The 23,082-nt window shown below is 46.1% G+C and overlaps 1 protein-coding gene across 1 annotated transcript in view; it reads left to right on the forward strand.

Annotated features, from left to right (window-relative positions):
- AGBL1 (AGBL carboxypeptidase 1) overlaps positions 1-23,082 on the forward strand; it is a 336,406-nt gene that overhangs the window by 209,794 nt on the left and 103,530 nt on the right. Inside the window, exon 22 of the mRNA XM_068143395.1 lies at positions 19,025-19,185. Coding sequence (XP_067999496.1) covers positions 19,025-19,185 — 161 coding nt within the window. The remainder of the gene's footprint in view (positions 1-19,024; positions 19,186-23,082) is intronic.

Below are 23,082 nucleotides of genomic sequence, written 5' to 3' on the forward strand. Positions count from 1 at the left end.
TCTTCTTTGTGGCCCTCTGGACTTGCTCCAACAGCTCTGTGTGGGATCTAGACCTGAACATGTTCTGTCAGACCTTGAAGCATGCAGATGTGCACTGGTGTCCCTGATGAACACATCATCTTAATCGTGTCATTATTAGAATAGACTAGAATAAACCAGGTTGGAAGAGACCTTCAAGATCATCGCATCCAACCCATCATCCAACACCACCCACCCAACTAAACTATGCAACCAAGCACCCTGTCAAGGTGTTCTGGTACCTGTGCCTTAGAAATGTGTCCTTGTCCATCTGTGTTCGTGTGTACTGTAGAATCTCAGCCTTGTTTTGGTTGGGTGAGACCTCTAAGTTCATCAAATATGTGTCTGCTAAGTGCACATCAGCCCAAGCAGAAGATAGTATAATGGACACAGATTTAGACACTAATGTCTGTCGTGTTTAGCAATCATTTTGCACTAAGTAGGGGACTTGCCTCTGGAAGAGAAGAGGCACAAATGAAATCAGAGGGTATCTGTGACAGAGGCCATGCAGCTGATTCTCAGTCTGGGGCAGAGAAATTCCCATACATGACTTCCCCTCTCAATTATCCTCACAGATGTGACCTCTACCAGTAGAATTTAATCAAGTCTTTGGGGTTTTTGTTGCTTTTGTTTTCAGAGAAACCTGCACAAGAGCTTGGCAGAACCTGGCATTACTTGAAAGTCATGCCTCGTGGTTTTTTCCACTGTCAGCTAGTTCCTTCCTTTAGTCTCTGAACACAACACTTGCCAATAAAAGTCCAGAAATAGCTTCTCTCACTAGAACTAATGTTTGCCAACAATAGCTGGGGAAGAGGGAAAGCAATCTATTTTTGTAGCTGGATTCTAGCATGCAGTAACCCTGTCAGCTTTGACAGAAATTAATTTGGCACCTAGAGTTAAAAGGTTTCTTTGTGCTGAAAAGCTTTTTAGCCATATTCAAATGTGATGGCTGAGAGGTTTTGCCTACTTATGGACAGGAAGGTGTCAGACAAGTGAGCTGCTGCTCTGCATAAGAAGTCTAAGGGAAAGGATCCTGCTGATGAGGGGGAGAGAGTCTGTCTCAAAGCTCTAGCTAACTTAGTGAAGCCACCAATGGATGATGAGGATGCAGAACAGGGCATGAGTCCTAGTAGACAGGGAACCCAGGGAGGTTCTTCTGAACTTGAGAGGATCATAGGCATCAGTGTAGTGCAGGGAAGCTGGACTTGATCTAGCTGTAGTTTAGGATTTTGTAAGTTCTATATTGAGGAGTGTGGGAGAAAGCTGGGTGTGCACCAGCCCAGCATCAAGGCTGAATGTCAAGGAGTGTGCAGAATACAGAATTAACTAAGTTGGAAAAGACTGTAGAGCTGAAGGCGAAGGAGCAGGTGGATTCATCTCAGCTAGTGTTAGACAGGCTGAGGGAAGAGTTTCTCTTGTCCAAGCTACAACCTCTGCACTGTTGCTTATCTAGGGTTGAGATGGACAGTTTGGAGTGCCTGCACTGAGAACATAATTAAGGCCAGTGATGGCAGTGGGAGAAATGGAGTTAGCACCAGACCTCTCTCCTTGCCAGCCAAGGCCCTATCCCATCACTGCTGAGCAAGGTGAGCAGAGCAGGTCCATGAAGGACAGTCCCTCAGCAGCTCTCTGTCACTTTGTCCCAGGCAGCTTCATGCATTGCTGTTTTATTACAAAACCAGGCACAAGTTCTTTCTCTTTTTTTGAACTCTCTTTGGTCTTTTGGGGTAAGGCTTTTTTGAAACTTAATCTCTGCTCCTTGTTAGTCTTTGATTTATTTACTTTAAGTGTGGCAAAATAGCTACCGCTTAAAGCCAAATAGCCTTAAACTGTTCAGTTCCTAGCAGTGAAAGTTGCACGAGAGGTGAAGAGAATTGTAGTCTCTCCTTGTGGCTCTGTCAATGCCCTTGGTGAGGTGCCTTTGGCTAGGTTACTCCTCCTCTGATTCAGCATCTCATCTTGCAGCTTGCAGTTCTGCTTTCCTATCTCCCAGAGGGCATCCTGCGATTAATTGGGGGATGTATCTAAATGGCTTTAGCACGCAAAGCGAAAGTCACCAGGGACAAAGCTGTTACTAGGGCAGGAATAAAGGTCAGGCCCTTGATGACATCGTTGTCTTGATTAATTAGCACACTAATCTCTATAACTCCACTTCAGCAAATATAATTTGGCCTCATCCGTTGTTTTGCTCATTTTTCTGTGACTTAGCTTTGAGAGAATTAATGGAGAGACCTAAATGGGAAATGCTGCTTCTTGCTGTCTCCTGTCCCCTCAGTCAGCCCTGTCTTGCTCCCTCCTTGGCATCCTTTGCCCTTGCCTGTCTGAGGGCTTTGCTGCAAAGTCCCCAGGCCAGTTAAATGACTCTTCACTGGATACCAGAACAGACTTACCCCTCTGTAAGGGATTTGATGGGCGTCACCTGATTGATTGAATTATTAACAGCATGTGGAATTGACCTAAGGGGAGAGTTAGATTTGCTGTTATTTCTATGGATAGTTCCACTGGGAAAGTGCAAGACCAATGCTGGAAAATGTTAGGAAGTCTGTGTCCCCTTGGTGAAGTCTGCTGAAGGGTTGGGTCACCATCCATGACAGCGGGAAGGAGATGCCAGTAACTGATACAGACCTGGGGCTCAGTGTTTTGGGATGGCCACTTTCAAATGCTGAGACCATCCAGGGTCTATAAGGGATTGCTTCCAGCAGCAGAAGCAACAGCAGGGCTCAGAGAGGATCAAGTTGCTCATGGAGATAGTTGAGGCCCCTTCCTTGGAGATATGCGAGGTGAGGCTCAACAGGGCTCTGAGCAACCTGATCTAGTGGAGGATGTCCCTGCTGACTGCAGAGGGGGTTGGACTGGATGACCTTTGGAGGTTCCTTCCATCTCAAACCACGCTATGACTCTATGAACCAATGTGTGTTCTGAAGCTCAGTGAAGCAAACCATTCTTGGATGAGCACGAGGGACTATTCCCTCCAGGTTGTTACCCAGTGGGAAATCAAAGAAATGAAGAAAATGTCTCCTCATCTTCTCTTCAGCTCTTAGTTCAGGGTTGTTGTACTTTCCATTCCTGTGTGATTACATCCGTTTCTCAGTCAGGTATTGTTTTCTGCTTGACTTGGGAACGTTTCCTGAAGCTGTTCTGAGTTCACAACGCTCTCATTTTCTTTCCCAGGCCAATTTTAGACTGAATTTTGACAGATTACACAAGTGCAGAATTTTTCCTGTCCTGTCTTACATCATCATTTCCCTGTATCATTTATTTTCCCTTTGACAGATTTTTAACACTGTCAGTCTAATATGCATCGGAGGGTGTAGTGCATTACCATAAGGCAGTGCATTGTGGGTAGTCCCATGCAAATTGTTCTGGGGAGAGTCATGCTAAATTATGTTCTTGCTATAAAAAAGTAAAGGCAGGAAAACAAAGGCTTGCTTTACTTATTTGTTTATTTATTTAATGTTTTACTGTTTGTTCTTTGGCTTCAGAGCAGCTGCCAGGGGCAGAGGTTTAAGCCAACTGTTTGACATTCGGTGATACTCCTTCTGACAGGACACTGCTGAAAGGGTGAAGGCCAATGGCATCTTGGGCTGCATCCAAAGATGTGTGGCCAGCAGATTGAGTGAGGGGATTCTGCCCCTCTGCTCTGGTGAGACCTCACCTGGAATACTGTGTCCAGCTCTAGAACCCTCAATACAGGAAGGACCTGGACCTGATGGAGCAGGTCCAGAGGAGGGCCACAATAATGATCAGGGGATTGGAGCAGCTCTGCTAGGAGGACAGGCTGAGGGAGCTGGGGTTGCTTAGCCTGGAGAAGAGGAGGCTCTGGGGAAACCTAATAGCAGCTTTCCAATACCCTAAGGGGGCTTTCATGAAGGCTGGAGAGAGTCTGTATACAAAAGCCTCATGTGACAGGATGAGGGGCAATGGCTTCAAACTAGAGGAGAACAGATTTAGATTGGAAGTTAGGTACAATTTCTTTTTCATGAGGGTAGTGGAATACTGGAATATGTTGCCCAGGGTGGTGGCTGGGGTCCTATCCCTGGAGAAATATTCAGGGTGAGGCTGGACAGGGCTCTGGGCAACCTGATCTAGTTAAGGATGTCCCTGCTGACTGCAGAGGGGTTTTGACTAGATGCCCTTTGGAGGTCCCTTCCAATCCAGACCATTCTGTGCACTGCAGTAGGTTTTCTCTACATGTCTCTGATGTTGGCTTTTAAAATGTGGCCAAAGGAAAAAGCTGAGCAAATGTTGGAGCGGCACAGGAAAGAGAATTCCAGCTCCATTGTACAAGCACCTTTAGGAAACATCAGGTTTATGAACTTAAAGGGCATCAGATGCCTCTTGGAAGTAGCAGATCTGATGATAGGTGGTTTTGGTTTTATATCTCTGTCTTCTTTTGTTCTCTGTTACCAAGGTTATTTGCCTGGAAACTGGCTGCTTTGTTCCTCTGAAAGTCCCTCCATGTACTTCCCCAAACCCAGGCAGTAATCCTCCTTTTGGGCAGAGCACTTGATTGTAGTAGAAATGATTGCAATGTCACAAACAGAGGATTAACATTTTCAGTGGAAATCATAAAAGCAGGCTGAAAAGGGACTCCTCAGAAAAAGGCAGCTTGCTGTTATGCAAATTCTCTCAGGTGGTATGGCTGCAAGATGAGAAATGCTGAAAGCCTATAATCTGGAGTCAGCATCTTCTCTGCTTTGTTGTGAACGGTCAGTAGCTTTTCAAAGACTTGGAGACTTGTAGTTTGTTTTTGCAAGGCCTGTGTTCTTCTCACCTGATGCCTTAGGAGGCGAAGCATTTGTCAGCTGCTATGTGTTTGCTTCCTGCTGGTCCCCCTCTGAAATAAACACCGTGGAATATCCGCTGCAGAACAAGGGGAAACATAAACTGCTTTTGTGAGAGTCACATCAGTTATCCCACTTGCTAGAGAGAACTGCTTGCCTCCCCCTCACCCCACCTCTGTCTCTCTGATCATGTCTTCCTTTCTTCAGTCTGTTCCTTACAGTCTTCAAAAGCCTGGATTCTTTTTCTCTCCAAAAGCATAGTAAGTGGAGATGTTAAGCTGAGCCTGTACTGGTGAGATTGTCTAGAAGAAGAGGCTTAGAGGTGGTTTGCAAAAGTCTACAGCCAACTGCCAGGCCTAACTGATATACCTCCTTGGGAAGCAAGCCCAATTATCTAAAATGACCTGCATGCCACTGATGAATAGAATAGAATAGAATAGACCAGACCAGACCAGACCAGGTTGGAAGAGACCTTCAAGATCATCGTGTCCAACCTATCATCCAACACCACCCAACCAACTAAACCATGGCACCAAGCACCCCATCAAGTCTCCTCCTGAACACCTCCAGTGATGATGACTCCACCACCTCCCCAGGCAGCCCATTCCACTAGGCAATCACTCTCTCTGTGTAAAACTTGCTCCTAACCTCCAGCCTGAGCCTCCCCTGGCTCAGCCTGAGACTGTGTCCTCTTGTTCTGGTGCTGGCTGCCTGGGAGAGTTCCCCATAGACAAGCACCACAGGTTCATCTCTCCTGTAATAAAATAGAAGCTTCAGTTCTGATCTCTGTTTTTCTTTTAATAGGATTTTCTTCCACCCAAAATGTAGGTAGAAATATCCCTCAGTCATCTTAGTGACTGTCACTTTGTGCCCCTGGGCAAGTGGGCCGGTGATAAAATGAGTCTCTGCACTCTGCCAAACTCTAAGCTCTGGTGAGCAGATCATGGCAGCTGTTCCACCTCAGAAACTCCTCCTGATGTTTAATTTTCAGCTGTGGAGTCCATGGTCCTGGGATTCATTATGGGATGTCCTTCCTAACCCAGCTTCTTAATGAAGTGATCAATAACTTACCCTTGGGCTGTCTGGTAAAATCTCCCTCTGACTCAGCTTTCTCATCTGTTCTTTACCTCTTAATGCTGTATTATTGCATGACTTGGTTTTTTACATGAACCTAGATTAAATCAGAGCAGACATCAAAGAGGGTCCAGCAGTGCTGTTGCCTGAGTTGCCCTCAGTGTTATCAGCTCTCCTCTTGGTGGTTAGTGCAGAGCATTCAAAAGAAAGAGAGAAAAAAGAACTGCCACACTTGTGCTGCTGTTGCCCATTTTGCTGTTCTGTGTGACAAGCAGCAAGAAGGGTCTCATGTCACAATGATTATGCTGACACCTCTAAGAAAACAGCCAAAAAGCTCCTTGGTTGTACTCCCATCCTTCAGCTTCAAAGGGAGCAGTTACCAGGCTGGGGGAAGCCCTCTCCTAGGCAGTGTCTCTTACCTCTCTGATGTGAGCTGAGCATGGATGGTTTTTGTGCTTTTGGCTTCAATGCTTCCTTTATTGTTTCAGAAGCACTAATACACCAAATTGTTTAATCATAGAGTGATGTCAGTGATGCTGAGGTGGTAGGGAGTGATAGGTGGGGAGGGCAGCTTCAATGGGGTTTGACCAAAGAGAATTTGTCATATGACCAAACAAGATTTAAAGGAGCCTGGAGGGAGTCATTTATCACTTAGGGGGGGAAAAACCCCAAACAATCTCAGGTAGCTCTTGAGTATTATTGATCTATCCTATCCTATCCTATCCTATCCTATCTTATCCTATCCTATCCTATCCTATCCTATCCTATCCTATCCTATCCTATCCTATCCTATCCTATCCTATCCTATCCTATCCTATCCTATCCTATCCTATCCTATCCTATCCTATCCTATCCACCTACAGTGCATGAAAGGTTAGAATACTGCAAATTGAAATGAGAGAGGAAGGTGCAATAGATGACCTTGTGTCCTTGCCTCTCACCTGTGGATCACTGTGCCAGGACCTACTGAAGTTTTTCAGGGGAGCCACACACCGTATCAGGATAATACCTTCTAAACATCTGCACATAATTATTCCATCATGGAAGCTGCCATGTGGTCTGGGCAGGAAAACTACCACCAGGTGGGAGCTCCCAGGCCACTGGCAGAAGGTTTTGGAGGAAATGAATGATTTTGTGAGAGCAGGGTTAGACATGGAGAAAAAAAAAGAAGTATGCTTCAGGGCATGAGCAAAAATCTCTGGAAGAAAATATGGGACCCTCAGGACTGGAACAATAAGAAATTGTGTAGGCTGAGATTTGGATTCATTCTGGAGCTATTTGTGCTGCCTTGGAGCCACAAGAACGCTGGCAGAGCTGGTAGACAGCCAGGATGGGAACAGAGCAGGATGCTGTGGGACCATGCTGGCTGGTTTATACATGGAGATGATGCTTGCCTGCTGCCTGCTGTGTTATTTTATGTCTGGCTAAGGTTATCACTCACAGAATCAGATGCATCCCAGGTTGTGGTCCTATAGGAGTTGTGAGGAAACCAAGGAACAGAGGATTTGAACTGCTAAAAAGAAATCATTAAAAATGACCTGCTGACTAGACAGCAGAGTGTCTAACATGTTTAACAAGGTGCTAATTATGAACCCTCAAGTTTAAAAACTTACTCCATGGGATAAGAGAACCACTAGCACTGGGATACAGGCATGAATAATCACAACAACTGAGAGTGTTAACATCCTACAGGAAGGCTGCAGAGGGACTTTTTAGAAGGGTGTCTAGAGACAGGACAAGGGGGAATGTTTTGAAGCAGAAGAAGAGTAGGTTTGGACTGGATCTTAGGAAGAAGTTCTTCAGTAGGAGGGTAGTGAGACTCTGGAAAAGACTGCCCAGGGAGGCTGTGGCTGCCTCTTCCCTGGAGGTGTTCAGGGTCAGGTTGGATGAGGCTTTGAGCAACCGTGTCTAGTTGAGAGATGTCCCTGCCCATGGTGGGGAGGTTGGAGCAGATGATCTCTGAGGTGCTTTCCAACCTAAGCCATTCTGTGATAGTTTTGCCCACGGCTTTCACGTCTGGATCAAGACAACAAGATTAATTTTCATGCAGATTTTGGTTTGCTGGCCACCCTAGATGAGTCAGAACTGATAAAAAGAAATGTTGGGAGTTATGGAGTGAGAAGCAGAAGGACTGTTTGTGCAGTCAGAACCTAGTTAAAAGGCTGGCAGAAATAAGTAGGGCACATAAAGCATCTTTAGGGTGGAAAGAAATTGATAGCAACTTGACAGCAGGTACCACTCTGTGAATTGGTGCTGGCCAATATTAATAATTACAATGACTGAAAGGAAAGGCAAACAGTAAGATATTAAGATTTACTGTTTGCAGCTGATACAAATTACACAGGAGGAAGAAGGGTTGCAAGACTGTGGCTACTGGAATGGAAGATGAAACATAGGCAGTGGCAGGGTAAAGCATCTTTGAAAGAATAGTTTAAGGCATTCAGACACATGGTTGGCCTCTGAATTAGTTCTAGCCTTTCAAGAAAACATAAGTAGCTATTACAAAGACAGCTTGATAAAGATGTCTGTGCCATGTGTAGCAGCAGCAATAAAGAACAAAGTGAATAAGGTGTCTGCATGTGGGAAGAAAGAAGCAGACTTGGAAGATGTTCTAATATCCTTACAGACAGGAATGACAATGCCTCCTGTGGAGCAGTGTTTGTCATGGGTCATTTCTTTTGTAAGAGAGAAAGCAGTGATAAAGACGGGCTAGAAGGAGCACACCAAAGTGTTTAGTGGCCTGGAAGGCAGCTTCAGTATGGGGAAAACATAAGGGGTGGTAGGGCTGTTGAGTTATAAAGGGAAGGAATAGAGCCTTAGAGTGCAGAGACCGCAGCAGTGTGCAGAAGTAATGTTGAGCGCTGTGGTGGGGAGAGGCTTTGTGGGGGTTTGGTGGCAATGTGGCAGGATACAGGCTCTCCACTCTGTTGGTTCTCATCTCCATACCATTGCTGTAAGGCCAAGATACAGTTCCATTAGTCTGCCAGTCTCCATGAGGCAGAACACAGAATTAACCAGGCTGGAAAAGACCTTTGAGGTCATCAAGTCCAACCTATCATCCAACACCATCTAATCAACTAAACCATGGCACTAAGTGCCTCATCCCATCTCTTTCTGAACACCTCCAGTGATGGTGACTCCACTACCTCCCTGTGTAGCCCGTTCCAATGGCCAATCTCTCTTTCTGTGAAGAACTTCTTCCTAACATCCAGCCTTTGGTGGAAAGATTGCTTCTCAATCACAGGCTACAGTGCTGACTTCCTCCCTGGGCAGCACATTCCAATGGCCAATCTCTCTGCGGTAGTGTGGGAGCAGAGTGCCAGAGAGAGAGTGAGGCAATGTGTTATCAGGCTGGAGGAACCAGGACAGCATCAGAGTTGTCTTCCCCTGAATCTACTCGAGTGTCTCAGTCCCTGTGTTGGTGAAGGATGAGAGGTACCATGATCCTGGGGTCTCATTTTGGCTGGGGCATAAAATGTTGTGTTCTTTTGGTCAATACATACTCTCATCACCCTTGTGACGGGAAGCACAGCACCTGTTCTGCTGGAGAGGGAAAGGCTGTAAGGGTTTCCTCCCTTGCAGTTTACAGTGTGGTGAATTTTAAGGTACAAACGACTGTGGAAATCCCCAGTAGTGTTACTTTAAATACTTGAAAGGCAGACAGCAAAATAGCAAGGTGTGCAATGTAATAGAAGGATATGTGGCCACTGCATGAAATGAAGATGCAACAATTGATTCTTTATGGAACTCATAATTAACCTGAGGATCCCCACCATGGATGGCAGTGAGAAGACAAATACCTTACTAAGGCTTCTCAATGTGTATTAGACATCTTATGAATAGCTCCTGCATTTAGATTAGTCAGACTAAAATTAGAAGTATCCTAAATGCTTGTTGTTCCAAGACATGTTGTGATCACTAGCCAGGATTAGAAACTTGGTTTTCACACCCTTGGTGAAATGTGGGCCAAGAGAGGTAAATTCGTAGCTGGAAATAAGGCTTGGGTGGGCCAAGAGTCGTTTCTCTGTACACTGAAGTTCTTTGTACAGGCAAACTTCTAAGTGGAAGCAAGAGAGGGAGGAAAAGCGATCCAGGGATTAGGCTGCCAATTTAGGACTTGCAAAACTTCAGCTTCTTGCTTTCCCAGACTGCTTTTAAGAGCTAATTCATTTGACACAGGTTCTGAGACAGACTCAAAACCCCACCTCAGACTTAATCTGCAGACACCTCAGGCTATAACCTGTCTGTGACTTATTCCAGGTTTCACAGTGTTCACCTAGTAGGAAAAAGTATGGATGTGAGAGAAAGTCAAGGGTAGAGTGCTGATGAATTTTCCAGGCACTGTGAGATGGGGTTAAACCAGTTAACCTGTTGAAAATACAGGAAGAAAGGTAGAATAAAGCACTTGATTGTCACCAGTGGAAGGTAATTGCTTGCTTTCCTCACACTGCCACAGAATCTGTCTGTGCCTTGAACAGTTCCCTAATTTTGTTCCCTGTCTGCCAAATAGGACAATTAATTGTCCCAGAGCAGTGTTTGCTTTCCTTCAGGAATTTGAACTTATTTTTATTTAATGTTTCTTGTTTATTTTAATTGTGAAAGAATAATTAGCATTGCCCATGACTCTTGCTTGTGAAATCAGAAGCTTGCCCTCTGTCATTTTCAAGAGTCATAGAAACTTAGAATCATAGAATGGCTCAGGTTGGAAGGGATCTCAGAGATCATCTACTCCAACCTCCCCACCATGGGCAGGGACACCTTCTCAACTAGACTCAGCTGCTCGAGGCCTCATCCAACCTGGCCTTCAACAGCCCCAGGCAGGAGGTAGCCACAGCCTCCCTGGGCAGCCTATTCTAGAGTCTCACCAGCCTCCTACTGAAGAACCTCTTCCTAAGAGATCTTCCAGTCTAAACCTCCTCTCCCTCAGCTTCAATCCATTCCCCCTTGTCCGGCCTCTGGACACCCTCATGGAAAGTCCCTCTGCAGCCTTCCTGTAGGATCCCTTCAGGTACTGGAAGGCAGCTCTAAGGTCCCCTTGGAATCTTCTCATCCCTAGGCTCTTCATCACATAGGGCAGACACCTTTCTTTCCAGAAGGGTCCACAGTCCTTAGGTTGGAACTCAAGACACTCTTGACCCCATCACTCTGAATCAATGCAGATTCCTCCAAGGTGGCCTGTCTTTCACCCAGCATCTTCAGCTCTGTTTGGAAAGATACTGTAGGACAAGGAGAAAGATTGCTTGATGTCTACAGAGAGAGGGACAATCTGTTGATAGTGCTCCAGGTCCATCCAGAACAAAAAATAAGTCTCTGGCAGGCGACATGGTGATGAGTGAGACAGAAAACTAGTGTGCCACTCAACTGTAGTTGAAGCAAGAACTCTGCAAAGAGCAGCATCTTCCTACATGCTTTGCTTGCATGGGGGGGTGGGGGGGATTCTCTCAGTTCTCTTTCTCTTTTTGTTCATCATCTTGACTACCCTTCACAATTATGGTCCACATTAAAAACAGAGCAGTCTATGTCTGTGCTATGCATGCAGCTGTCTGGCAAAGCTGGGCTTTCTGATACCCTCTGCCACCCTCAGTCTTGTACAGTAGTATGGAACAGGGGTAACAGCATCCAGGGGACATGGAAGCATTCCCTTTTCAACTAGTAGCCTGTCTGAATGTGTGCAGTCTTTGAAAAAGTGGGAAGTTAAAGCCACCCTTGTCCCCATCCTGGATAGTTTGCAACCTCTTAACATAAAACATGAGGTGGTAGTATTGTGTGGGAGAGACTTGCCAAGCAAAGCTGCCAGCTGAGGTTGACAAATGCAACCCTAACTGCTTCAGCTCTTCCAGCAGGATGAGCTTGCCATATCATGAGAATGGAGTCACTCCTGGGAGCTGATTAAGAAAGGAAGGACACCAAGGGAGGACCAGAGGAGAAGCTGGGGAGGGAGAGAAGGGTGGAAAGGTGTGGAGGTAGAAATGTCAGATAAATAGCTAATCAGCCCAGGAGAAGGCATGCCACCAGCAAACCTGAAGGATTCATTGTTTTGATGGAGAGCCTGGCCACCATTTCTGTTCATCAAATTTCCAGCTCTCCTATGAGCTGGTGGTTCAGGACTCCTTCTTCATCAGATTGAAGGGAGAAGGTATTCAATAGGAATAGTATTGCCTGTAACAGATCTCTAACCATGGACAGCATCCATTTGAATGATGATAAAACCCAAGAACGCCTCTTTGTTCTGAACCCAAGAAGTCTGCTTGGCCAAAACACCATCTGAGTTCAGCAAAAGTTTTGTGAGGGATTCCAAGCAAGCTGGGCCTGCTTTCCTCACCACATGGCCATAGCACCAGATGTAATGAGGACAGGCATGCAGAGCCAGACACACCTCTCCAAGGGTGAGGATAGGGTAGAGGTTTCCATTAGCTTTCTTCTTGTTATCATTCCTCTGTATCAGCATCCACTGACCTCAGCAACCTCTCCTTCTTTCTCATCCTTTTATCTCTCCCATCCTTTTATCTTCTGTCTCTAACTCCAACCCCTCTCATCTTTCTTTCTAGAAATTCCTGTAGCCTATTTTTTTCCCCTTGCATCTTCAGCCTTTTCTGCTTGCTTAATCCTCTTGAAATCTTTTGGCCCAAATTCCCAGCCCCATCCCTTCCACTTCATCTGTTCTGCATGCCATACCTGCTGCTTAGGGATCTCTGGGGCATGAGAAAACCTGGTTTATTCCCTACTGTCCTACTTGTCCAAATAGGCAGCTCCCCAGCTTGTGTCTGCATATTTTCATTCCCAGGGGTTGAAAGGACAGTGCCCTTCAAGGCAGGCCCAAGCTAAAATTAAGGCTGCGGACACCAGGCACAAATGTTTCATTCAGCTCCCTGGTTTATCCTCTAAGGCCTCCAAATGATTTCTATTAGTATTCCGAGGGAGAGCTCACTGATGGAATTAGTGAGAAACCAGACTGTCAATTTATTTATACCCAGCCTTAGGGCATAACCATTGTGCATGTGTAGAGCTATTGAGATGCAGAGAATATTCTGTAAGTGTGTATGTATTGTATTGACTGCGAGCGTGTTTGCAGGGGAAAGCTATTGCCCCAAGGCTTAGGCAGTGACCAGAAGTGGGAGAGGCTGCTGAAGTGCTTGTGCTGTGTGCCAAAGACCCCTTTTAGGAAGCCACAAATCACTCTGCAATCCTCTGTCTCCCTGTGTTTATTAGTACCTCCTAACTCTAATTTTCCTGTATCTCTAGTTACCCTCATGGAGAAATTTCTAATTATACTCCTGGAGCCCTTCCATCATGTTCAGCAATATCTGTGTTATGAAACCATTGCTGCCTTTGGCTACAGGAGTATTTAAAACAATGAATAACAAAGTTTTTCCATCTCATTGTCATTTAGCCTGTGAAGCATTTTGAGGGCAAGTTGAGAGATATTGGAAACATTTAGTTGTGGATCTTTATTTGATGCATCACTGGTGACTATGAAGGAACTGGTTTTCCACTATGATTGGAACAATTTTGTTTAGAAACAAAATGTGTTGGCCAGGTCCTAGACAGTTGATAAGGGAGGGAATGGCTTTTTGAGCTTCCAGTGTCACTGTACAGTAATTGACAGGGTCAATTAGGAGATGCAGATGAGCATCGAGGGAGCTGATTCTCCCCCTCTGCTCAGCTCTGGTGAGACCCCACCTGGAGTAGTGCATCCAGTTCTGGAGCCCCTATTACAAGAGGGATATGGAGGTGCTGGAAGGTGTCCAGAGAAGGGCTATGAGAATGAGCAGAGGGCTGGAGCTGCTCTGCTATGAGGACAGACTGAGGGAGTTGTGGCTGTTCAGTCTGGAGAAGAGAAGGCTCAGAGGTGACCTAATTGTGGCCTTCCAGTATCTGAAGGGGGCTACAAGAAGGCTGGGGAAGGACTTCTCAGGATCTCAGGCAGTGATAGGACTAGGGGGAATGGGATGAAGCTGGAGGTGGGGAGATTCAGGCTGAACGTGAGGAGGAAGTTCTTCCCCATGAGAGTGGTGCAACCCTGGAATGGGTTGTCCAGGGAGGTGGTTGGGGTGCCGTCCTTGGAGGTATTTAAGCCCAGGCTGGACGAGGCTCTGTCCAGCCTGATCTAGTGTGGGGTGTCCCTGCCCATGGCAGGGGTTTGGAACTAGCTGATCCTTGTGGTCCCTTCCAACCCTGACTGATACAATGAGACTATGATCCTACCGTCCCAGCAAGAGTTTGGCAGAAAAGGCAAGAAATGAATTGGTGTAACCAGACCAAGAGCTGTTAGACTGAAGTGTCTGTTTCATTCATCTGACTGGCCCTGTCACCTGCCTCTGGGATTTGTTTTTTCCCATGAGAAATAACTGTATCCAGAATCTGGGCTGTTATTAGGCAGCACCTCCCATGCTGTCAGTTGCATTATGAAAATGTGGACAGGGATTAGATCAAAGTTGTTTAGCTCCATTATTTTCTGTAATAGCCAGAAAACAATTAACCTGTTAGCCCTTAACATGATGCCTGCAGAAGACAACGAGTCAGGGCCCATGGGACCAATTTGTGCTATGCAGTGGAGCATGATGCATCAAGATGATGCCTGTTCCACACTGCTTCTTTTGTGCAACTGAGAGCAGAAGCTGTGGGGAGTTGTGAGCAGATAGCCAAAGCAGGGTAGTTCTGTTAGCATGTTTCTGAGGCTGCACTAACCAGGTCTGATGAGCTTGTCTGGAGCTTTCCAGTGCAGTGATAACTGTTTCCTGCTTCAGAATTTGTTTAGATTCTCCTGGCTCAGAAGTTTTTGCCTCATGCTTCACTGCTCACATTGTCATGTCCCAAGCAGGACAGAGCTGTACAGCATTGTGCTAAAGATGGGGTCACTGAGAATCCCGACTGGCAGGGGAGGTGACATCAGGCAGAGCTCCTGTACAGCTGTGGCTAACAGACCTTGTGCTGTCACTACATGTGTAAGCAAGGCAGCTTCACTGACATGGAGGTGTGCTCCTACCAGCCTCTTAGCCAGACCAAGATGTGCCTCCTACCAGCCTCTTAGCCAGACCAAGGTGTGCCTCCTACCAGCCTCTTAGCCAGACCAAGGTGTGCCTCCTACCAGCCTCTTAGCCAGACCAAGGTGTGCCTCTTGCCAGCCTCTTAGCCAGACCAAGGTGTGCCTCCTACCAGCTTCTTAGCCAGACCGAGGTGTGCCTCCTCCTGGCTCCTTAGCCAGACCAAGTGGCACCACTTCCAGTATTGTTTTCTTTCTTGAGTTTCTTGTAGAGTCTTTTCACAACTCTGATTTGTAAGCACAATCTAAACATTTTTTACAACTGTGTGCGCTGCAGAGCTGCAAGGGAATTGCCTGGAGACCAGGCTTCCCTTTCAGCAATGCAAGTGGGACCAATTATTATCCACTACAGCAGCTCCTGGCATTGCTGACAGATGTCATCAATAACATTAGCCTGCTATGTCGGTTCTGTCAACAGCTTCAGTTCAGTGGCAGTCATGCTACGCACCTCCAGCTCCTCCCTCTGCTGAGAGCTGAGGAAGGAGAGGGAGAGAATTATCTGAGTTAAGAAAATGGAAGTGTGTCTGTGTTTGAAGAGAATAAAGTATGTTAGCAAGTAATCCTCTGGCTGAGGTTTCCAGCTGCTACTCCCGAGCTGTCTGGTAGCTCAGCAATATGGGTCCATCGTAGAGCAGCTAACTTCAGAGCATGAGCAATTACTGTCTGGAGCTTCTGAGCTATATTGTAGTTTTATTATTATTATTTCTCTGCTCATAGTTTCTTAAGGCCTTTTCATATCCTGAATAAAGCTCCAGGGAATCATAAAGCCACAGGGCTGAGTTTTAGAACAGTCACTATTCGCATCTCCTGGATTGATAGGTATTTAGTATGTTGCCTTGATCTTGGAAGCAAGACCCTGAGGTGCACCCCAGGGAAAGCCATGAGATGTTCTTTGTACTTTTTTGCCCCTGAGAAAATAACTCTTTTGCTGTGGAAATGACATATTTTAGCTCAGAAATGTCACCCCTTCTGCCTGCCGATCGTAACTCTGCCACAGCGAAATACCTTCAGTCTTCCCAAGCAAAACAATAAACCATTTAGGAATGTATGCAGAGCTGCTAAGCACCCTCATTGCTTTGCACTAATGACCCTTGGTGCCCATAAGCATCTCCCTCTGTTTTTCTTACTATTATTAATTATTGCTGTAGTTCGTTCTACCCAGATCTTGCTTGGCAAAGTTTGCACTGGAGGTGAGTGGGATAGAGAGAAGCAATGGTGTCAGAGGTTTGCCACTGTGATAACAACGCTTAGGAGACCACCCTGAGAGCAGAGTTTAGTTCCCCAGAGAACCTAGACCTTGCCTAGCACTGAGGTTATGTTTTTGTCAGGCTGTCTATGTGCTTTAGTGGGCAGGTCCTGTGCTTATTTAGTTGTCCAGCCACTCAGTACATGTCTGAGCTCTGTAGCAGTTTGTGGTGTTCATCATCACAACTACAGATTTCATGCTTTGCTCTCACAGTCTCAGAAAGGAAGCTGAATTACAAATCTTTGCTATGGGAAAATGTATTTGTTATCAGAGAGGGTATTTGCAATGCCAGATAGTACCTGCACATGCTGGACCCCTGAGAGATTAAGTGGTGGGTTTCATCCTGTCCAGGTATTTTGTGTCCTCCATCAGAAATGCACAGAAAAAGCTTTACAGGAAAGCTGCAAAGGTTAATTTGAGAAATCTCTTCTTCCTTCCCTCCCCCTGCATGTTTTGGACTCAGGAAAGAAATAATCTTTTTACTCTGCAGAGCTGCTCAGGCCCAAGGATCACTTTACAAACACAACTTTATGCAGGGGTGGAGGGAAAGAGTTAAAAAATCAACCTGAGACAAGACTCAGCCTCCTGTCACAGACTACCAGAACACACAGAGCTCCATTACCCATAATGAAGTAGCTAGTAGAGAGTCAAGTGCAGGCCATACTGGCATGGGACTCACACCATGAAGATAGCTAATGCCATGGCTGTGGGAATGGGCTCCTGAGAGTTGCTAAGGAAACAGTCTTGGAAATGGAGCTGGAGGTGTCATCAGAAGGTTGTCTGCAGAGATGCTTTGTGCTGCCAAGGCACATAGGGCTGGTATCGGCAGACACCAGCAATTGCTCAGCAATTGATTCCACCCCTGATGTGTTAGTGTTAAGGAGAACATGTGACATGGTCTCTAAATGCCAGAGATGAGAGATTTTGCAGTTTCTTGGCTTCTTTTTAGTATCTCTGAGCTTTGTTTGTCTCCTGCCCTCTCACCACTTGCATGAAACTGCCATTGATTGCATTGACTCACTCCTATGCAGGCCCTTGGTGTGCTCTTTCTTGGCTGGATATTCATTTCATTTTGTTAATTAGCAAAAAACCCAAACACAGACCATCCACAATCAGAGGTTTTCTTCCAAGTGAGGATCCACAGCTTGGAGGGAGACCTCCCTTGAAAGAGGATGATGATAATCCAAACCCTGCTTCCCTGTCTCTGCTTGCCTCTGCTAGAAAGACATCAGCTTTTAATAGACTGAGAAATTCCTTAGAGGTGTTTGTTGTTTTGCAATTACTTTGCAATTGATTTCCTTAAAAAAGGATTCATAAGTTGTTAAAGATCCCTTCCCCACTTCATTTTGCCCCCCAGCTTTCTTTTTATCTTTGCCACTGCCCAGTGTTTACAATCATGGGAATGATTTTTCTCCCCCTCCCCCATTACTTAGGGAGATGACTTCTCTGCAGAGAGAAAAGAAAATGTGTATCCTAATGCTCTGTAAAAGTGGATTCAGAGGCAGCTCCTCCTGGGCTCTGAGTCTAATGCTTACAGTGACTTCTTCTGCAGCTCTAGCTGAGGCAGTTAAACTATTTGCTTCCTTTTTACACAATACAGAATTAACCAGGTTGGAAAAGACCTTTGAGATCATCGAGGCCAACCTATCAACCAACACCATCTCATCAACTAAACCATGGCACCAAGTGCCTCATCCAGTCTCTTCCTAGACACCTTCAGTGATGGTGACTCCACCACCTCCCTGGGCAGCACATTCCAATGGATAATTTCTCTTTCTGTGAAGAATTTATTCCTAACCTCCAGCCTAAACCTCCCCTGGCACAGCTTGAGACTGTGTCCTCTTGTTCTGGTGCTGGTTGCCTGGGAGAAGAGACTAATCCCCACCTGGCTACAGCCTCCCTTCAGGGAGTTGTAGACAGCAATAAGGTCTCCCCTGAGCCTCTTCTTCTCCAGGATAAACAACCCCAGCTCCCTCAGCCTCTCCTCATAGGGCTTGTGGTGAAGCCCTCCCCACCTCCCCTGCTTTGTTGACCTTCTCTGGACGTGTTCCAGCATCTCAATATCTTTCTTAAACTGAGGGGCCCAGAACTGGACACAGGACTCAAGGTTTTCCACATGTGTAAAATAGAGGTTAAGGTAGAAGACCTCCTGTAGACCAAATGATTTACAAATGATTCTGTAAGGGAAATTTCCATCTGTAGCAAACACCAACAAAGCTCCAGTTCAGAGTGGAAGAATGAATGCTAAGAGTTGTCCTTCTGGAAAACAACCCTGCCCTGGTCAGGCAACACTTTGAGTCCTGTGTCCAGTTCTGGGCCCCTCAACTTAAGGGGGGCATTGAGACACTGGAATCTGTCCAGACAAGGGCAACAAAGATGGGAAGGGGTTTGGAGCACAGCCCTGTGAGGAGAGGCTGAGAGAGTTGGGGTTGCTTAGCCTGGAGAAGAGGAGGTTCAGAAGAGACCTTATTGATGTCTACAACTACCTGAAGGGAGGCTGTAGCCAGGTGGGGGTTGGTCTCTTCTCCCAGGCAACCAGCACCAGAACAAGAGGACACAGTCTCAAGCTGTACCAGGGGAGGTTTAGGCTTGAGGTGAGGAGAAAGTTCTTCCCAGAAAGAGAGACTGGCCGTTGGAATGTGCTGCCCAGGGAGGTGGTGGAGTCCCCATCACTGGAGGTGTTCAAAAAGGGATTGGACATGGCACTTGGAGGATAGTTTAGTTGCCATGAGGTGTTGGGTGAAAGGTTGGACTTGATGATCGCTGAGGTCTTTTCCAACCTTATTGATCCTGTTCTATGACTCTCTGTACCTGTGAAATGCACACTCAGCCCTGAAGCTTTCTGCTTTTCTCCATCAGGGTGTGCAGCTGGGAACTCAAGAGCTGGAGGAGATGGGAAGTAAGTTTTGCCTGGCTTTGCTCATCCTGCACCTCAAATCCCTGCCCTGCAGCCAGAAGGTGATGGCTCAGGCAGCGCTGCTGCTAGATCTGGAGGAGGAGATAACAGACCGGGCACAAAGGTCAGTGACTGCGGTATGCAGAGTGCTCCTGGGGGGATATGGTTTGGGTTTAAATCTGTTGAAATGAGTTCTCCTTCTGGCTGAGATTTGCATCATGGCAACTGGAGTGTGTTGTAAGTAATTGGAAATGAAGCCACAATTGACACTTAAAGAAGCTTCTTGTACCAGTGGTTCTGTGCCCTGCAGCCATCTGTGAGGATAAAAAACCAAGGTGACAGAAATGAACGTGATTTCTGTTTGCCAGTGGATTGCCATTTTCCTATCAAAACTGATTACTGGAGGATAAGGATGGTATTCCCCCAGAAAAATGTATCAGCAGGAAACCTTTTTCTACTCATTGGAGTGTCAGGCAGGGTTTTGTCCTCTTTAGATCCCTCATGGAGAGGATCTCAACAAGGGAGGCATTCTCTAAGCGCTGCAGGGCAGGGAACAAACATTGCAGATTGGAAGAGGACTTTGCTTTAGACAGTGTGTGCCTGATTCTGCAAGGATACTTCCAAAAATTCCTCTTTTCCTCACTGAACTGAGTACTGCAGACATTTAGAGCATAGATTTGTGACTTATTGATGCACAGGATGAAGTAATGATCCCAGTTATTATTTAGGAGGTGTGTTTCCCAAAGTGAAAATGCAGTTTATTTGCTTCCTACATTCCATGGGATGTATTTTAGTGAGGTTATCCCATTATAAATAGATGGGCAGTTTGACCTGGGAAATGTCAGAACAGCTGAGGGACCTGGGGTTGTTTAGTCTGGAGAAGAGGAGGCTGAGGGGAGATCTTATTGCTCTCTACAGTTACCTGAAAGGAGGTTGGAGTGAGGTGGGGGTTGATCTCTTCTCCCCAGTGATGGGAGATGAGACAAGAGGAAATGTCCTCAGATTGCCTGAGGTTTAGGTTGGAGATTAAAGGAAGATTCTTCACTGAAAGGGTTCTCAAACCCTGGAACAGGCTGCCCAGGGAAGTGGTTGTATCCCCATCGTTGGAAGGGTTTAAAAGATTCAGAGATGTGGTGTGAAGGGACATGGTTTAGCACCAGCCACAGTAGGGTTAGACAATGGTTGAGCTGGATGATTGTAAAGGTCTTTCCCCACCCAATTCTGTGACTCTATCATTTGTGATGAAGCAGGAAAACAAATTCTTCCTAGGCCACCATCACCTGTGGTGCTATGTACAAGCACATCTACTTGCGATAATGTTTTCCCAAGACAAATGGGGAAAGAAAACTTAGTGATGTGATAGGATTTGAAGCTCCCCAATGGCTTTGCCATCAAAGAGCTCTCTCAGCTTCACCAAGGAAAAGCAAGTCTCTCAGTTGCAGAAATGCTCCCATGATTTATAGCAGGCTTCCAGGCTTCTCCCTGCAGGAATACTTAACTGACATCACCACCACCTGTTCCTCATGCCAAAAACTATCCTTACAAGCTTGTTCACAGCTCTTAATGTTTACCAGGAATGATGAAAAAAATAGAGAGGGCTAAAAAACGCTGAGACATTGCTTTGGATTAGCTGTGCTCACTTGTATGTGTAAACATACAAATGAGGCAATTAAAGGGTGTGCTAAACACCATGCAGGCTGTGGACGGCCACAGACAAGTGATTGGTGTGTCATTAGAGAGAGCTGCTGAAGCCTGGCTGGGTGGATGGCTTTGGGATATAAATCAAGCTCTCCCTTTTGAAATGGAGCTAGAAGGACCTTTGCATGAAAACAGCAGGTCAAGAGAGGATGAAAGGTTTGCAGTTTAAAACTCCTGCAGCTAACTCCAAAATGCACAACACCCTTGAATGCTCTCTGTGCTCTCTGCTTCTGAAAGTGTGAGTAGATGTGAATGAAAATACCTTGCCAAAGCAGAGTCAGACTTGGAGACCCTTCAGGTACAGCACAGGAAATCCTGGCAATTAACCTCATGCTATTTTCCCCTTCTGTTCTTTACATCATGAGCAGTGGTGGCTTCAGAGAGCTTGCAGCCCACCTCTGCTCCAGGAGTCTGCACTGTCCTGCTCCAGGGAAAGGATATCCATGGCAGATATCTAAGTGGGGAGCAATGGCTCTGACTAGCTAGTATTTTCTGGCAAAGCAAAGCGTGTCCCCAAAGGCATGTCCAGAAAAGGTGCAAATACTGTGTGGCTCTTTTCTGAGTGCTATCAAAAGGGAAACATAAATGCTGTGCAACCTCGATGAAAACACCACCTTTGGTTGGCGGTTGGTGTTTTCTTTTGCAGAAAGCAAGCTGCAATTAAGCTGTGAGCAGTGAGATGCATTGCACAGTGCTTATGTTGTAGACATCCATCTCCATCAGATCTGTTGCCTAAATATGCATTTCTGAGTGCCCGTCTCTGTAGTACTCTGGCTGACAGGTCAGGCCACGGAACAAGAAGTTAATCCAGCACTGGATATAGCTGTCTCCCAGATGAAATGTCTCGTTGCAAAGGTACACAGATCAAAAGCTGTGGTGCCAGAGGTCTTTTCTGCTGTGAAGTCCCTGCAGTTCATGTCCTACATTTGTCTCTCTTTGCCCTGGTGTCTGGTGTGCGTGGCATTGACTTGACATCTCAGCGTCTTCCTCCGACAGCAAACGTTTTCACCTGTCAAGGTTTGTAGCTGCATGTGTCTTTTAATTTTCCTTTTCAGCCTCTCTCTTCTCTGGCTATTTTGCAGCCTTATTCTTTCACCACTGCTGTGAAAGGGATGAGGAAGCAAGCTGGACACTGCCTGCTTCACTGGGATAAACTATTTGCTGTACACTTTATAGAGCTCAGTCAGAATCAGTGGTTAGCAAATTGGAGCAAGGTAATAGCTGTCAGGGAAGTGACTGGTCTAATGGAGGCATCCTGTGTGGATGGGGGATTTCTCACACCAGTTCAGGTCCATTGAGTTCAGTGTCGTGTCTCAAATGAGTCAAAGAAAGATGGAAGAAGCCTTTAGCAGATTTAAGTAAATAGGGTTTGGTACACAGGCAAGAATTTCTTCCTGGGGTTGGTCTGCAGCCTGCCTTTCCCCTGAAGTGTGAGCTGGAAACAGAGCACGAGAGTATAACTCTTGGATAAGCTGGCAGCAGAGGCAGAACAGCAAAAAGCTGCATCTGGGAATAAGTGTGGGTGGCTGAACCCTTCATCAGTGGGGCTGTGCTGCTAGTAGGACAGGAGAAGGTTTCCCCTAAAGCCAGGAGGAAATCCCTGAGCATCATGAAGTTGGCCCAACAGCTCTGTGCCACTGGTCCTCAATGTGCCTAATGGAAGCTGTCACATGAACGTGCCAAAAGGTAGAGAAAAATCTGAGAGGCCACAAGGTACTTGAGAGCCACAGTGTGTGATGGTGAGAAGGATGGATTCAACTGCTCTGGATGTCAGCTGATGTCTGAATTAGCAACCTGTGCTCCTGAACACTTGGTGCTCACTCTCACATCAACACCTTCCTATTGCACAAGACTTACTGAGGCCTTCATTGTTTGTGGCTTTTCTTTTCACAAGTGATATGTAGGTGTTTGGTCTGCACCAAATAGCCCAGCACTGAGCAGGGTTGCTCTTATGGACCACTTTGCCAAGGTCAAAAGCCAAACATGTGGAGAATTTTCTGGGGCTTTGCAGCCACCTTCAAAGAGCAGAGCAGTATGTCAGGTGCTCATACAAACACTTTATTCTGCCCTCACTCAAACCTGACCTCAGCACCTCAGAAGCATGCTGTTGCCATGCCCCAGGAAGAATCACTCATTTTGTGTTTCCAGCATCCTGCTGTGCCTTGCAGCCACTGCTGGCATTCAGGAGCTCTCTGCTAGGAAAATGAAATGCCAGCTTGTGCTTTGGACACCACGGGTTTTGATAATAGGTTTCATGCCTCATTTGGTGTAAAAGCAATTAGGTTTTAAGTCAACACTGTCCAGGTAGCTTCACATTTGTCAT

The sequence above is a fragment of the Melanerpes formicivorus genome, unplaced genomic scaffold, assembly GCF_026170545.1.
Source record: "Melanerpes formicivorus ecotype bairdi unplaced genomic scaffold, bMelFor1.0.p_v2 SCAF_10, whole genome shotgun sequence".
Taxonomy (NCBI): Eukaryota; Metazoa; Chordata; class Aves; order Piciformes; family Picidae; genus Melanerpes; species Melanerpes formicivorus.